Genomic DNA, 15093 nt, shown 5'->3' on the forward strand with positions numbered 1-15093 from the left:
CGAAGTGGCCGCCCTTGCTCAATTTGGCTCAGACCTTGATGCTGCGATTCAGGCATTACTCAATAGAGGTGCAAGGTTGATAGAAGTACCGAAACCGTCAAAGAATTCGGGAACTAGAAGAAAGACTCCAGGGACAACGCCAGAAGCAGCGGGCAGTGATCGTGGTGGGTACTAATACTAGTTCTATCTAAGATTTTGATATAGAAATAATATTAATGTTAGCTAATACCTCCAATTAATTAAATACAAGATTAATTTAATCCCAAAATTTATTGCGATAATCCATCTATGGGCCCTACTTAAACTTGACAACCTCGTACACAAAGTCAAAACTGCTTAACTTTAACTTCTTTCTTCTCGTTTTTGCCGCCGCTGTAAAATAAAAAAAACAAAAAAAAAACTGCATTAATAATGGAAGAAGGCGGAAAATTAGGAGGAGAAAAGAACAATACCCTCAGTGTGAAAGATGTGTTTCAAGATTTCAAGGGCCGTCGTGCTGCTCTTATTAAGGCTCTCACCACTGGTTTAATTTCCTCTCTTCTTCTTTCGTTTTATATTAAATTTCATTTTTGTAAGTACGTTTATTTTTGCTGATTTATGTAATTGATTTATTTGTTTTGTTATTCAGAAGTGGAAGAATTTTTTAAGCAGTGTGATCCTGGTAAGTCCTTTTTTTTTTCTTTTCTTTTTTCAGTTTTATATTAACAGCATCATTCCACATTGGTGATTATGTATACAATAAGAATGAGTGTTTATCCTTGTATTTGATAATGTATCAGAATCACTTAACACTCTGTTTGGATCATTGTTCCCTATCGTTTTATAATGTATTGTATTGTATTGTATCGTATTGTACCGTATCGTTTTATGAATACAATGTTTGGATAGATTGTATTGTTTGTTATTGTTAAATAATATTTTGTTGTTTGGTTTGACTATATCGTACTGTACTGTAACTGATAAGTTTACTAAAATACCCTCAATTGTTTAAATATTAAATTTATCAAAATTATGTATAAAAATAATTTTAAAAAACAAAACAGAAGAAGACAAAACAAAATAAGGAAGCAGAACAAAGGAGCGAGACAAAAAAAGGCAAAACAAAGGAGTACAACTAATTAGAATTGAGTTACAAGCAAATTAGGAGAAAAAATAAAACAGGAGGCAACAAAACATCTTTAACATTGGTCTGGAAAAAAACAAAGTAGGTTATAAGTTGGAGATTTTGAGTTAAAATAGAAAAAAGATAAAGGGTAAAATAGAATTATGGAGTAATAAGTTAGGGCATAATTGGAAAGAAAAATAGGAAACAATCCCACCACACCAAATCGGTTGTTTCAAGAAAGGGGACTTTTCATTGTTTCGGAACAATGGATTTAACAATACAATACAACCAATTTTAATGAAACAATCAAAACAAACATTGTTTTGCATTAACAATACAATACAATACAACAAGGAACAACCATCCAAACAAGCTGTAAAATTAGAAATTAAAACAGAATATTCTCTGTTTAAACTATAACTTAATAAATTTTGAGATTCATGTTTTATGTAACCCTACGGAAACACCCTCTCTACTCCTCCGGGGTAGGGGTAAGGTCTGGGTACGCTACCATCCCCAGACCACACTTGTGTAATTTTTACGGGGTTGTTGTTTTATGTAACCGTACCCAAAAAAAACACTGTTTCTTTAGTGTTTCACAAGATTTTCTTCATGTTTGGTACAACCTTTCTCTTAGGAGCAGTGGTGGAGCCAGAATTTTGACCAAGGGGTGTCAAAATATAAAAAAGATAGATACACCGAAAAGTTTAGGGGAGTCAACATATAGTAAATATACATAAAACAGAAAAATTTATCTAGCAATACAATGTAATTTTTCGGCTAAGGGGTGCTGATTGACACCCCTTGGTTGAATGTGGCTCCACCACTGCTTAGGAGAGGAAAATCATGTAGTCAACATTGCTTGTTTCTGTATTTTCTCTTTTTCATTAATTGCCTATGCATAATTACATAGTTGCTCACTTAAATCAGATGCAAAATTTGCACTTCAACTTTGATTATGCCCCCAAATGTTAATTTTTGGGGAGGCAATATTCAGAACTTCTCGTATATTGTTATTTAATGGTACATAAAATTTCCATAAATTTCCCTCATGATAATGTAGATCCACGTATGCATGTTCTCATCTCGACGCATTATTAGGAAATCTTTAACCCTCCTTGAAACAGAAGTAGAATCAAAGTTGCAGTGTGTTTAGCTTTAAACGGAACACTTCTAATCCTGAGTCCTTGCTCTTCATTTGGAAGTGTTACTTAGGGCGGCTGATCAGGGTTATATCAGTGAGCACTTCTCAATTTGAGATTTTGTTTATGGTTATAAGCTCCCTCGTCACCGCACCTCCTCTGCCCTCCTCCAAGTTTTGTTACAGTCAATGTGTTTAGTTAGGCTTATACCGGATGCTTATTGCTCCTTGTTCATGATAAACATGTGAACTGTTTGCTATGCAGAAAAGGAGAACTTGTGCTTGTTTGGACTCCCAAACGAGCAATGGGAGGTCAATCTGCCTGCTGAAGAAGTACCACCAGAGCTTCCAGAGCCTGTTCTTGGTATTAACTTTGCTAGAGATGGGATGCAAGAAAAGGAATGGCTGTCCTTAGTTGCCGTCCACAGTGACGCTTGGTTACTTTCTGTTGCCTTCTTTTATGCTGCTAGATTTAGATTTGATAAGTCTGACAGGTACTTCTTCTCAGTCAATTTCTTTTGTCCAGCTATTCCATGCTTGTAAAAGCAATCTTTTATATTTGGCGATTCTAGCCTGCTCCAGTACCTCATTTAACATTTTCTTTGGATCCGTATTTTGTGTTAATTTTGTTTCTCAGTGCATTTATGTTTTTCCTTTCCTGTGATTTTTCTTAAACAAAATCATGCTTTCTGTTAAAAGCAGAAGTGATGCATCTGATTAATGAGTTTTTAGGTTGGCTATAAAGTTTAGATGCTTAGCGATGCCTGGCACTATTACTAGCAAGAGAAGCTAAAAGTAGAAAGCTTGGTTAATATCAGTTCTTCGCATTTTACACCTCTGATGCATGCAGCATTTTTCTCTTTGGTCTCTCCTTTATTTATTTATATTTGCTCCTTCTTTCTGGAGAGATCATTGAAAGTATCTTTTGGTCTGAATCCGAACATTTTACTGAGTTAAATTGGGAATACTGCCTTGTGAAATGAATTTCCTGCCCAAATCAATAACTGCACCTCTAAAAACTTAGGCCAAAATAATGGAGGATGTTCAAGATCTTGATGTCGTTAATTAGTTTTATGAGGCAATATATCTTTTTTACTCCCTATGAAATGTTAACATTTGAATCCAGACCTATAGTTTCAGTATTTTGTAAGAAGATGAAGAGGTTAAGAAGGAAAGCTGCAAAGAAAGGAAGGACAGGATGCGAAGTGCAAAAAATTAGGCATAAAAGAGGTGTGAAAAATGCTCCATTATTGGCCACACTTCTTGGATTAGTAGGTGTAGTTTTTAAATGGTTAATAAGGTTGATCTAGCTTGGTTTTTTTTGTTCTGTAGTTTGCTCACAAATGAGCATTGAGTATTGATTAGTTGACCTCTGGGTGCTTTACTTTGTTTGATCTACATATCACATGCTTGTCAAGTGATACTTGCACTAAGCCGAGTCAACCAACAGACAGCAAACAGAATGCAATGTCAGTCATGTTCTTTGAAGAGCAACTCAAATTGAAGCATTATGGAATTGCTTGGTTCAACTTGAATTCATTTCTGCATTTTGGTGTTTGTTGTATGTGGAATCCTTCATACTGAATGTGATGTTAATAGGAAGCCTGTGTTCTAGTACATTGATATTTCTATTTAACCTACCAGAAATTTGTGTCTTTTGCTAGAGAATTATACCAGATCAAATTGTGCCAACTGTGACTCAACGACGACAGCACTCATTGTGCTTTCAAGTCTCGTGAAGTTTACTATGTTGCTTTCCATGCTCATTAGTTGCCTTCTATTTTCCAGGAAGAGGCTCTTCAACATGATAAATGATCTGCCTACTGTATATGAAGTAGTGACTGGTTCTACAAAGAAGCAACAAAAAGAAAAACCTACAGTCTCTAACCATAGAAGCAACAAATCCAAGCCAAACTCCAAAAAGGTAAAGGACTATGTTCTCCAAGTATGCTTTATTTGCATGTCAGCTTTTATCTTATGTGATAACTTTTGTATGTGTTGGATTGCTTGTTTTACTTTAGAGTTTAAGCTTCTGTCTGTTCGCAAGCATCTGAATATCGAGCTTATGGTTCTTGTGGCAGACCTTGATTAAGCATCTGGATATCGAACTTTAAGTTATGATTTTCTGGTTTCTGGGCTTTTCTAGTGTGTGATCCTTTGATTGTGTTATAGCCTATTGCCACATGATGTCAACTTCTTTTTAAGCTATCGTCGTTTTCTTTTCCGGTTGTAAAAACAGAAGGCAGCAGAGTCTCAAGGAAAGCTCCCAAAGTTGCTGCAAAAATATGAAGAGGAAGAAGAGGGATTGGATGAGAAGGACGATGAAGAGGAGGAAGGTGAGACACTATGCGGCGCATGTGGGGAGAGATATGCAGAAGATGAATTTTGGATATGTTGCGACATTTGTGAAATGTGGTTCCATGGCAAGTGTGTGAAGATCACCCCCGCCAGGGCAGAGTTCATCAAGCAATACAAATGTCCGCCTTGCAGCAACAAGAGAGCGCGGACCTAGTGTTTAGAATGTGGTGAATGTAGAGTTCTCCTGTTGTTAGATGCATCTGACTGTTTATGTTGGTTAGGCTATTCATTATATTTGGCTCTAAGTTGTGGGTCTCTAATTGGATAGGCTTCATCTCTATGTATAGTTGGCTCTAACTTAGGGTCCTTATATGTTGGTTTAGCTTAAATTAATGGTAGTTCAGTTAAACTGTGGTCCATATTTTACAATGTTTTTAATTTCTTCCAGTTGTAGCAGGATGACAGACTCGCTATTGTGATCCATTAGCTCCCAATCCCTTTTTGTCATTCTTTATCTTACACTTCTGCTTGGTTGCGGGGTAAGGTGTGGGACTAAATTTTATGGGATACATTTATACCGTCAATCAAATATGGTATAAATTTAATCCTAGTCCTAATACAGGATATTCCATCTTATCCCATCAAACTTGGAATTATATTATCCCCCCTCCCAGGTAGAATAAATTGGTCCTTCGGGGATTATAATCCCGGCATAATTTAGTCCGCTTAACAACGACCCCTTAGTAAGTGGCAGTCTAACGACCCTTTGAATAGGTTGGGGCCACCTTACGGAGAGTTTTTCAGCTAAATTGAGCCTTCGAAACCTAGTTGTGGAGTGCATAAGCCTCTTTAGAGATGGAGGCGACTTTCTTATGACAATTGACCTCAATTTCAAAATAGATTGTGGATTAGTCGAGATACGCAAGCCGGTTAAGAAGCCCTTATAATAAAAAGAAAAAATATCAGTTGTAGTCCAATCTGGTAATCCTGCAGTCCTTTTACTCTTAATATTTTAGTTTATTGTTGAATATATAAAAATAAAAAACAATCCATTGGTATGATATGAACTACCCAACTTATCAACATTTTCTGCAAGTTTTCAACTATGAGTCAACTTCTTAGAAGTTCATTAAAGTTTGATGCTTTGGAAGCAATTCATAATTGCTTCTCCTTGTTTTTTCACTTAACTCGCTATATCATTAGCTGTATTTCCTTAATTAAATTACATTAGGACGAAATTCCTTAAAAACCTCTGCTTTATAAAATATTCTAAACAATTTGGGTAGGCTGAGCCATTTTTTAAGGAAATGCTAAGCAATCACGTTCCTCTAACAAACAGATAGGGGAGAAAAGAAAAACAGAAGAAGACGCTGTTGCTCATATAATTGTTGCATATCAGTCAAAAGTTTTATTTATAGTAATTTATGTATAATGGTCAGCTACTCGTGTTGTTGTTAACCACTATCATTAGCCATATGAATTTTAAACATTAAGATAATGGTCTAAATCTAATCCCCGAAATGTTGGATAATCACGTTGGACCCACCACCTTCTCCTGTCTCGTTAACTCGAGATTAGAAAGACTTTAACCCCGTTTGGCCATAAGAAATTTTCACTTTTTTCGAAATCAGCGTTTGACCATAAAATTTTCAATTTTCACTTGAAAATGAATTTTGAAATTTTTCGAAAATTTGAAAAACTCCAAAAAGCTGTTTTTCAAATTTTTCACTCAGATCACTCACAAAACTTTAAAAACAACCCAAAATTATATTCATGTCCAAGCACAACTCTCATTTTCAGATACCATTTTCACTTGAAAAAAAAATCACATTTTTTGGAGAATTTTACAATTCTTATGTCCAAACGCCCACTTAAAACTTTGCACGCAAGATGTTCAAATCAACATCATCATCAGACAGAAAGAAGAATCTTAATCTACCATTGGCTGATATTAGCTACAAGTCAATTAAGTCCATTATGGAATCCCATCTTCCAATTGTTCAGTGATTCTCAATTTAAGACCTGAAAAGGATGTATTCCTAATATTTGGTTGCATTCTTGAAACACCCCCCAAAATAAAGGTTTTTAATCATCTTATAGGAAGAAGAGAAGTCGCCTAAGGGCTTTAGGCTAGTAATAAGAGTCCAATCTTCATGTCTGGGTTAGGTGCACGTTTCGATTTTCAATCTTGTCATATACGCCTACTATTTAACCGAGGAAGGGTAGAGAAGCAAACCCATTATCTACCGAGTTTAAGTCGCACATATGTTAGTTTGCGAGATCCGAAAGCCGAGAAGGCACGACATTCTATGGGTACACCGGATCAAACATAAAGTAGTGGTATTCTCATGACAGAGTTTTAGGCGGCACGAGACTTTAGAGCTTGTTGGAGCCTTTGATCGTAATGAATCAAAGCCGAAAATGGATCAAGGTAGCTTTCCTGCCAAACCGATAGGCTGAAAGATGGAATCAGTTGCTCAGTAACACACAAAATAAGCAAAGGGGATAGGACTATATACAGATTCATACTATGTACATGAACTAACTTGCATAAAAACATCATTATTTCAGTTCTTGCTCTAGGCTTCTATATGTTTAACTCAGCATGCTCATTCTTAAAGAAAAGATCATTCAAAAAGAATGGATCAAAACGTAAACCTAAAACTAGAAAAGGTGAAACAGGGGAAGAAGACTGATAACTTTAGCCTAATTCAATTTTCACAGGGTTCACGGAGCCCAGCTTTCTTGACTCTTGGTCGAGAGGCGTTTTAGGAATTCGTAAGTAGTTATCATTGTGGTTGCGGACATAGACATTGAAGCCCATCGAGGACCTAATCCTCTGTAACAAGCCATCCACCCGCCTTCCCTTACTAAATTCCTGACTGTCTGCGCTACAGTTGGACCTCTCCGCCCATTTTCATCGCCATCTAGGACCTGCAATCTCGTCTTGATTGTGTCTAATGGTGTTGTAATCAGAGCTGAAATGCCGCCTGCCATGGCTGCACTAACTCCCTGAACAGCCATAACAGTCTTCGAGTTGGGCCTCAACGTCTTGATTGCATCCTCGCTTCTCTCTTCACCATTCTTGCTGAGGTAGCATCCATAACCACTCCAGACGAGCCGCTGAGTAATGGAATAGGATGCCCACCAAAGCGCATTGGATGGCGCATAGGTCAAAATCGAAAACCCGAAACCTCTGTAGAGTCCCTTTGGCCCATCTGTTTTGAGGATTCTACGAAACGCATCGATCCCATTGAGATATTTACACGAACCGCTTTGCACCATGAGCCGCTGGCTTACTACATCTACCGGAGTCCAAACAAGTTGGGCCGCAACAGCCGCGCTCAGCCCAGCTGCAGCGCTGGCTAGGGCGGTCGCAGTAGGCTCAGGAACGCCAAGCCTAACTGTGGCTGTACCGACGTTACTCTTAGTAACCTCGAGTGCAGCCATATAAAGTGCTCGGGCAGGTATTGTACCCATCAACGAAGTCCCAAACCCGCGATACAATCCGCGAATCCCCTCGTACTTAACTACAGAGAAAGCAGTTTTAAAGCAGGAAAGCTGAGCTTGCGCTACCTGTTGCCGAGTCTTTAACACCACAACAGGGTAAAGAGCAGCTGAAACACCTGAAAACAAGGCGGCGCCGAGGAAGAAAAACTTGGATTTGTCCAGCATTTTCCAGTCTATATCCGCTGGTAACTGGATTTCCTTCGACGATTCCTCCTCCGCTGCACCTAAACTCATTTTCGCCACTTTATCAAATTCGGTCTCAATTTTCTCAATCCGTTTTGATCCGAGACCTCACTTTCATTCACGTCAGAAGTGTACAGTAGAATTTAGGGTAAAACTGAAGCTAGTTGGAGAATGGAAGAGTTTTTTTGCGCTGGCGAAGCCATATTTTAGATCGGAAGTGTGTAATAGCAAAGGGACCTAACATTTCTGTGACCGTATTATAAGTGAAAGAATCATGGCGGTGGACTTAGATAAGTCAGAACGGAAGTAAAACTCACCGGAAAAGCTAGGATCTCGCCGGAGGTAATCAGAGCTATTTTCAGTACACAGACTGCTGCAGCTACTTCTCGTTCAAATATGGGAACTTTCTCTTTTACTTTTTGGGATCTTTCGGCTTTTTTTTGTGAGGGAATTTGGATAAAGGAAGAGAAGGGGAGCACGTGTCTACTGTCAATTTGCAGAGTGGGTAGGGTTATATTCGTCCGAACAAGTTGATGTTGTTCCACAACGACGACACTCTGACGTGCCGAACCTTATCCTCTCAACTAAACCAATCCACTGTACGCAGGTATTTTGTTCTACCGTATACCTGCATTTGCCTAAGTGTCGGGTCGATTAGCTGTCGATAAATGCCCGCTCACTCTTGAATCGTCTAGCACTTCCTCTATTTTAATTTGTTTGACAATGTAACAAAGAATATTTTAAAATTTATGATTTTAAACTTGACATAGTATGTGTATAACCGTAAGAATTTTGTAATTTATAGTCTTAAAAACATATTATACAATTTGTCTAATTATAAAAAGTTTAAATAAAAAAATATAAAAATGTATTATTATTTTTTAATGGATTAATAAAGAAATAATGCCAAACAAATAGAATAACGTGACTAGTATCTTTTTAATAGTGTTTGAACATGTGAAAGAAAAAAGAAGACATGTGAAAGTTGGTGGCTTTGTATAATTTTGGGTGAAAACTTTGCATCTGGATAACTATTTTTCTTTAGAAATTGTTTGTGGGAAGATTGTGTTCGAATATATGTTTTCAAAAAGAAAAAAAAAGTATCACTATGTATAAAAAATTTCAATATAATTCAAACATTAATATCCAACTCACTCTTAAAATAATAAATAAATAACATTTTGAAAGAAATCGCTTGGCACTGGGGTTGATAAAATCCAACTGAGAACCTTGTCGCTCGATGATTGGCTACGAAAGAGATGTACAGGTAAAATAGATAAAAAGTGTTTTCTGGCACAATCTAACTCATCTCTATACCGTTACAGGTAGATATGCATGACGGTTACAGAGCAAAGAAGTAGCTAATGCATTGCATGTTGGTCAAAGGATGAGGCATACATTTGGAAAAAGCTGTGAGGGAACCTGGTTCCCTTGATACAGGTTAGTAGTTCCTTTGTACTCTCATGCACAACTTTTAAACAGCTGAAACTGTGCCACATCATCAATTGTCAATTTCTTTTCTTTCCCGCTGCTTGAACCAAACGTCTCGCCTCTTTATGAATCGAACCGACTACCCAAATGTCACCCACTCCTAACCGGTTCCTTACCCCTATTAAATAACCCCTCTCAGTCACTTTCACAGCTATCCACATCAAAGAATTGAGTCTGTTTTAAGGAAAAGTAAAAAGGAAAAGAAGAAGAGGAGACGGGTGAAAGATGGAAATGTTGTTAATGAAAAGGCAGTGCCTCCTGCACGAGTTGTGAATGTTGATGATGAGGTCAAAGAGGAACCTGGTTTCTTGGTTCGTAAGTCCTCAAAGAACCTTCCTGTTCCAAAGACCAAAAAGAGAGTGAGATGGGCGTGAGAAATGTCGAGGGCGAAAGATCTAGTGACAGTCTGGTTGAAGAGTCTGGTGAGCGTATGGTCGGGAACTCTGTTGACAAAGTGTCATCTGCTAAGAAAGGAAAGAGTGCACGGAAATCAATGAAAAGGAGAGCTGGTGCTAGTGAGGAACCTGGTTCCTCAAAGAAGGTCAAGGTTGATGTAACCCAAGGGTCTGGGAAGGAGAAATTGAAGAATCAGAAAGTGTTGTGGGGTCGTACATTTTCCCCTGATATTTTGGATATGGATTGCATGCGTCAATTGGTGGAAATATGTGAACTTCAACAGTGGACACACGTATTCACAGGTGACAGTCCCAAAGTGTATGAGGAAGAAGTGCGAAGTTTTTATGCCGGCTTCTTTATAGTTGAGGACGATCATATTTGTAAGATGGTGAACGGTGTTGATTTTGTGATGGACTCTGCTGTGCTGAGATCTATTTTGGGAGTTCCTGCTGAGGGTTTGTCTTCTGTTTAGGGAACCTGCTTTTCAAACTTTAGAAATGCTATCTTGAAGGATGCGGCAGTTCAACACGGGGAATGGGCACAGAAGAAGGTCCTCCTTCCAGTGTACCAATTATTGTTTGAAATAGCGAACAAGGTCTTGCTCCCTCGTGCTGAAGGCAAGGAATGCCATTTTTGAGGGCCAGCTAAATCAGCTTCAAGGGGCACCTAGTTCTGGCAGCTCTCAAAGCACATAGGTTGCCCATCCGATCAAGGAAAATGCCGACCTCAGGAAACAGGTTGAGGACCTGAAGGATAGTGTATACGGTAAAAATCGAGGATACCCGATTCTACAAGTTCGAGGGTATGTCTTGATAGTGAGCCGATATCAAAGCAAGTTCGGGCTCAGAGAATATAAAGACTAAGGGATCGAGATCAGGCTAAATCGACACCACAGTAACAGGATCGCGAGATATCCGCGATTGACCACCAATCTCGGCAAGAATCTCGGGACCGATAGAACCATTAACGGTTAATGATATCAATCATGTATTTTACTTCTGAAATTAGAGTCATACCTTATTTAGGATTCCTCTACCATATAAAGAGGAATCTTGTTCATTTGTAAGGGAGGATATCATCATTATCATCATACGCGAATTATCTCTTACGCTACTGCTGAGAAATACAAGCACTCTACTCTTTTACTTACTCTTAATTCCTGGTTGTTCTTACTGTTCATATTGTTCGTGTTATTCTTGTTACTCTTACTGTTCTTGGCACTTGATCTCGAGCCTAATCCAGATCGGGGTCAATAACTTGCAATTACACGGGTTTGATCCATTTAAATCGTTTAATTCCTTTATCTATCTAGCTATTTATCAATTGGCATTGAATGAGATCACGTATCCTTGTAACCACATTACAAGTTTAATTGTTACTCGTATTTTGAGGTAAACAGATAGACAGCTCAACGAGCAGGTATCAGCTAATGCTCGAATGGACATCTTTCTTAGAACCCTTGCCTCTTCGTCTGGGCCTTTCCTTTCCAATGCTCCCTAAACAGTGTCCCTTTTCCCAAGTGTCAAGTTCTTAGTGTCTGTCCTCTGTTTTAGTTATGATGATGTTTATGACTGGTACTTTTGTTTTTGTTGTTTTTATTTTGTGGATGTGTTTGGAAACAATGGAACTACTCCCTGCTTAAAAAATCCAAATATTAATGAAAGCCTCCTCCTTTTGTTGTGTATGTATTGCTCTTATGTTCTGTTTTTAGTAATGTTTGTGTGCACACATGTGGCATGAGTTAACTAAGCTGGATTTCTTTTTGCTTAATGCTTGCCACTGATTTTTTTTATGATGCCAAAACGGGGGAAAAAAATGAGGGGGAACAAGATGGGGAACAGGTTCAGGGGGAATACAGGAAATGCGAATGCCATTATGGTTCTTAGGGGGAACTTAAATTATAAGTTTGTAATCATTAAAAAAGGGGAAATTGATAGGTTATATGTGTATCCCTATTATGTTTTGATGATCTAACAAACTTACTATTAAGAACCAGATAAGGAACTTGTTACACATCCTCAAAACTTAAGATCAACAAGTTTCCAGTTGGGAACACAACTCAACTCTTCAGAGTCAAAGGAACAACAGAAGGAACAATTGAGGGAACATGTAACGACCCGACCGGTCGTTTTGAGCTCTAGCACGCCGTTCAGCAGCTTAAGGCCATGAGCAGCTTCATTTCAGGTATTATGACTTGTATGCGTGGTCGGAATTGAATTTCGGGAAGTTCGGAGTTGATTTGGAAAGAAAATTGTCATTTCAGAAGCCTTAAGTTGAAAGAATTAGCTAAGATCGGAACTTTGAGTAAACGACCTCGGAATCAGGGTTTGAAGGTTCCAGCAGGTTTGTATGACAATTTCGGACTTGGGCGTATGCCCGGATCGGGTTTTGGATAACCCGGGAGCGTTTTGGCGCCTACTGTGGAAGTTAGCATTTTGGAAGAAATTTCATAAGTTTGGGTTGAAGAGCATTTCAGTTTTATCGATGTCCGTTTGGGATTTCGAGTCTGGGAGTAGCTTCGTATGGTGGTTCTGGAGTCGGGAGCGCGATCGAAAGTGAATTCGGAGGTCCGTGGGTCATTTTGGAGTCATTTGGCTAAAGACAGAAATTATAAGGTTTTGAGAAGTTTGACCGGAAGTGGAATTTTTGATATAGAGATCGGAATCCGATTCCGGAGGTTGGAGTAGGTCCGTAATGTCAAATATGACTTGTGTGCAAAATTTGGGGTCAATCGAACGTGATTTGATAGGTTTAAACATCGAGAGTAGAAGTTTGAAGTTCTAAAGTTCATAAAGCTTGGATTGGAGGTCATTCGTGGTTTTAGCGTTGTTTGATGTGATTTGAGGCCTCGAGCAAGTCCGTAATGTATTTTGGGACTGGTTGGCATGATTGGTTGGGGTCCCGGGGGCCTCGGCTGGATTTCGGGTGGTTAACGGATCGAAAATGGAATTTTGGAAAAGGCTGAAGTTGCTGGTATCTGGTATGACCGCACCTGCGAGGGTTTGGCCGCAGAAGCGGCTAGGGCGGCACAAATGCGGTTATGGGGTCAGGAATGAAGAGACCGCAGATGCGGTCGTGGGGCCGCAGAAGCGGGACCACACCTGTGGTGGACGAGGCGCAGAAGCGAAAGGGAGGCCTGGTGAACATAACCGCAGAAGCAGAAGGTTGGCCCGCACCTGCGGAACCGCAGAAGCGGTCAAAGGACCGCAGGTGCGGAAAGTGGTGGAGGCAGAAGGGGTGTTTTAAAAATTGGGTTTTGGCCATTTCTCTCATATTTTCTTGTCTTGGGCGATTTTTGGGAGAGCTTCAAGTGGAATTTTTCATCATCAACGACAAGGTAAGCTAATCCCATCCATCTTAAGTTAAATACATCGATTATGTATAGATTTTTGGCATGTAAATTGGTAGAAATTTGGGGTTTTGGTAGAAACACCTAGAAATTCATATTCTCGGAATTTGACCACGATTTTGGGTATGGAATTAAGAGGAAATTATACATTTGAGTTCGTGAGGCTATGGGTAAACTTATTCTTCGAAAATTTTGGAAATCCGGGCACGTGGGCCCGAGGGCGTTTTTGTCAACCTTTCGATCGGGGTTAGGAATTGTTATAAATTGGATTAATATGAGTATTTTATCGTATATTAATGAATTTGCATAATCATTGGCTAGTTTTGGGAGTATTTAGCATCGATTCAAGTCTTCGGAAGGGCGTGGAATGCCGGTTATGGATCTTCGGAGCAAGGTGAGTCTCCTTTCTAACATTGTAAGAGGGAATTGTCCCCATAGGTGAGTTAATTGGTTATGTGCTCCTATTTGTGCGGGCTACGTACGCACGAGGTGACGAGAGTCCGTGCGTAGCTACTATTATGTTATTTTCCGGGTAGTCTAGGACCCAAAAGCATGCTGTACTTGGAATAATTGTAATGTTGGTTACATTTGAATTGCTTAAATCCTGTCGAACTGGTAAATGAATTTCTAAAAGGATTAAACTTCTTTTTCTGAAATCGTTAAAAAGAGAATTGGCTTTTATTTGGATAAATGTTCCTCGATAATTCTAAATCTGCTGTTTGAGCATGTATTTCTATGTGTACCTGCGTCGCTTGTAAGGTTCGCGAGCAGGATGATTGCTTAATTAAATTTGACCGCGTCACATGTATGGTTCGCGAGCGGGGTAATAGATGCATCTATGGTTCGTGCCGTTCGACCCTCGACAATGCACAGTTTAAATATTGTTGGACGGGCCGTACGTCTTCGGCATGAGTTGCGCATGCTTGTATTGCTTGCTATGAAAGTTGTTGATACTAATACCTGCTTTCCTCGACTTGAGATAATTGTCAATTAAGGGATTATGAATCTGGAGATTTTAATTAAAAAGGAACTTTCACCTGTTTAGTGACTCATTTGAATTTTACTGTAGTTCTTAATGGATCTGTGGGTCATCGGATTAATAATATTATTACTGGACCTTTAGTAAGTGTCGAAGTTGCCATCTCGTCTCTACTTCTTCGAGATTAGGTGGGATACTTACTGAGTACACGTTCTTTATGTACTCATACTACACTTCTGTGCATTTTTGTTGCACAGGCACTTGTACTACTAGTGGCCTACTGGGCGTAGCAGCACGGATGATACTGGGACTAGGTGAGTTGCATTACTCGAGGCGGCCCGCAGCTAGTATAGTCCCTTCCAGAATATTGTATTTACTTTCTGTCCATTTGTATTCCGGACGGATGTTGTATTGTATTGTTTCTTAGAAATAGCTCATGCACTTGTGACGCCGGGTTCTGGGGATGTCTATGGGTTTATTCAGAAATGTAAAATTGTTAAATGTTTCATCATTTATTTAGTGGAATTCATCACGTATTGTTTAAACGCATAAAAGAAGTGATTTCAGAAAATATTTAAACGGGAAGTTACTAGTTATTTGTTGTTGGCTTGCCTGACAGTGGAGTCCGGCGCCATCACGAC

At 39.0% G+C, this 15093-nt stretch overlaps 2 protein-coding genes across 2 annotated transcripts; one reads left to right on the plus strand and one right to left on the minus strand.

The window, feature by feature from the left end:
* The first annotated feature begins 284 nt into the window (after nucleotides 1-284).
* On the plus strand, nucleotides 285-5025 carry LOC109242249 (PHD finger protein ALFIN-LIKE 4-like). The gene is made up of 5 exons (XM_019409103.1): nucleotides 285-523; nucleotides 629-661; nucleotides 2512-2740; nucleotides 4035-4170; nucleotides 4486-5025. Exons 1-5 carry the CDS (start codon nucleotides 412-414, stop codon nucleotides 4756-4758), a joined length of 783 nt encoding a protein of 260 aa, XP_019264648.1. The 5' UTR covers nucleotides 285-411; the 3' UTR covers nucleotides 4759-5025.
* A 2012-nt stretch (nucleotides 5026-7037) lies between these two features.
* On the minus strand, nucleotides 7038-8718 carry LOC109242251 (solute carrier family 25 member 44). The gene has a single exon (XM_019409104.1). It carries the CDS (start codon nucleotides 8286-8288, stop codon nucleotides 7272-7274), a length of 1017 nt encoding a protein of 338 aa, XP_019264649.1. The 5' UTR covers nucleotides 8289-8718; the 3' UTR covers nucleotides 7038-7271.
* Nucleotides 8719-15093: the final 6375 nt, after the last annotated feature.

The sequence above is a fragment of the Nicotiana attenuata genome, unplaced genomic scaffold, assembly GCF_001879085.1.
Source record: "Nicotiana attenuata strain UT unplaced genomic scaffold, NIATTr2, whole genome shotgun sequence".
Taxonomy (NCBI): domain Eukaryota; kingdom Viridiplantae; phylum Streptophyta; class Magnoliopsida; order Solanales; family Solanaceae; genus Nicotiana; species Nicotiana attenuata.

What these genes read in the sequence shown, in the direction of transcription:
- LOC109242249 (XM_019409103.1), top strand. Translation starts at nt 412, where the DNA reads ATGGAAGAAGGCGGAAAATTAGGAGGAGAAAAGAACAATACCCTCAGT. An exon ending in TTTTAAGCAGTGTGATCCTG is followed by an intron (nt 662 to 2,511) that starts GTAAGTCCTTTT and finishes TTTGCTATGCAG; the next exon opens with AAAAGGAGAACTTGTGCTTG. An exon ending in AGATTTGATAAGTCTGACAG is followed by an intron (nt 2,741 to 4,034) that starts GTACTTCTTCTC and finishes TCTATTTTCCAG; the next exon opens with GAAGAGGCTCTTCAACATGA.
- LOC109242251 (XM_019409104.1), bottom strand. Translation starts at nt 8,288, where the DNA reads ATGAGTTTAGGTGCAGCGGAGGAGGAATCGTCGAAGGAAATCCAGTTA.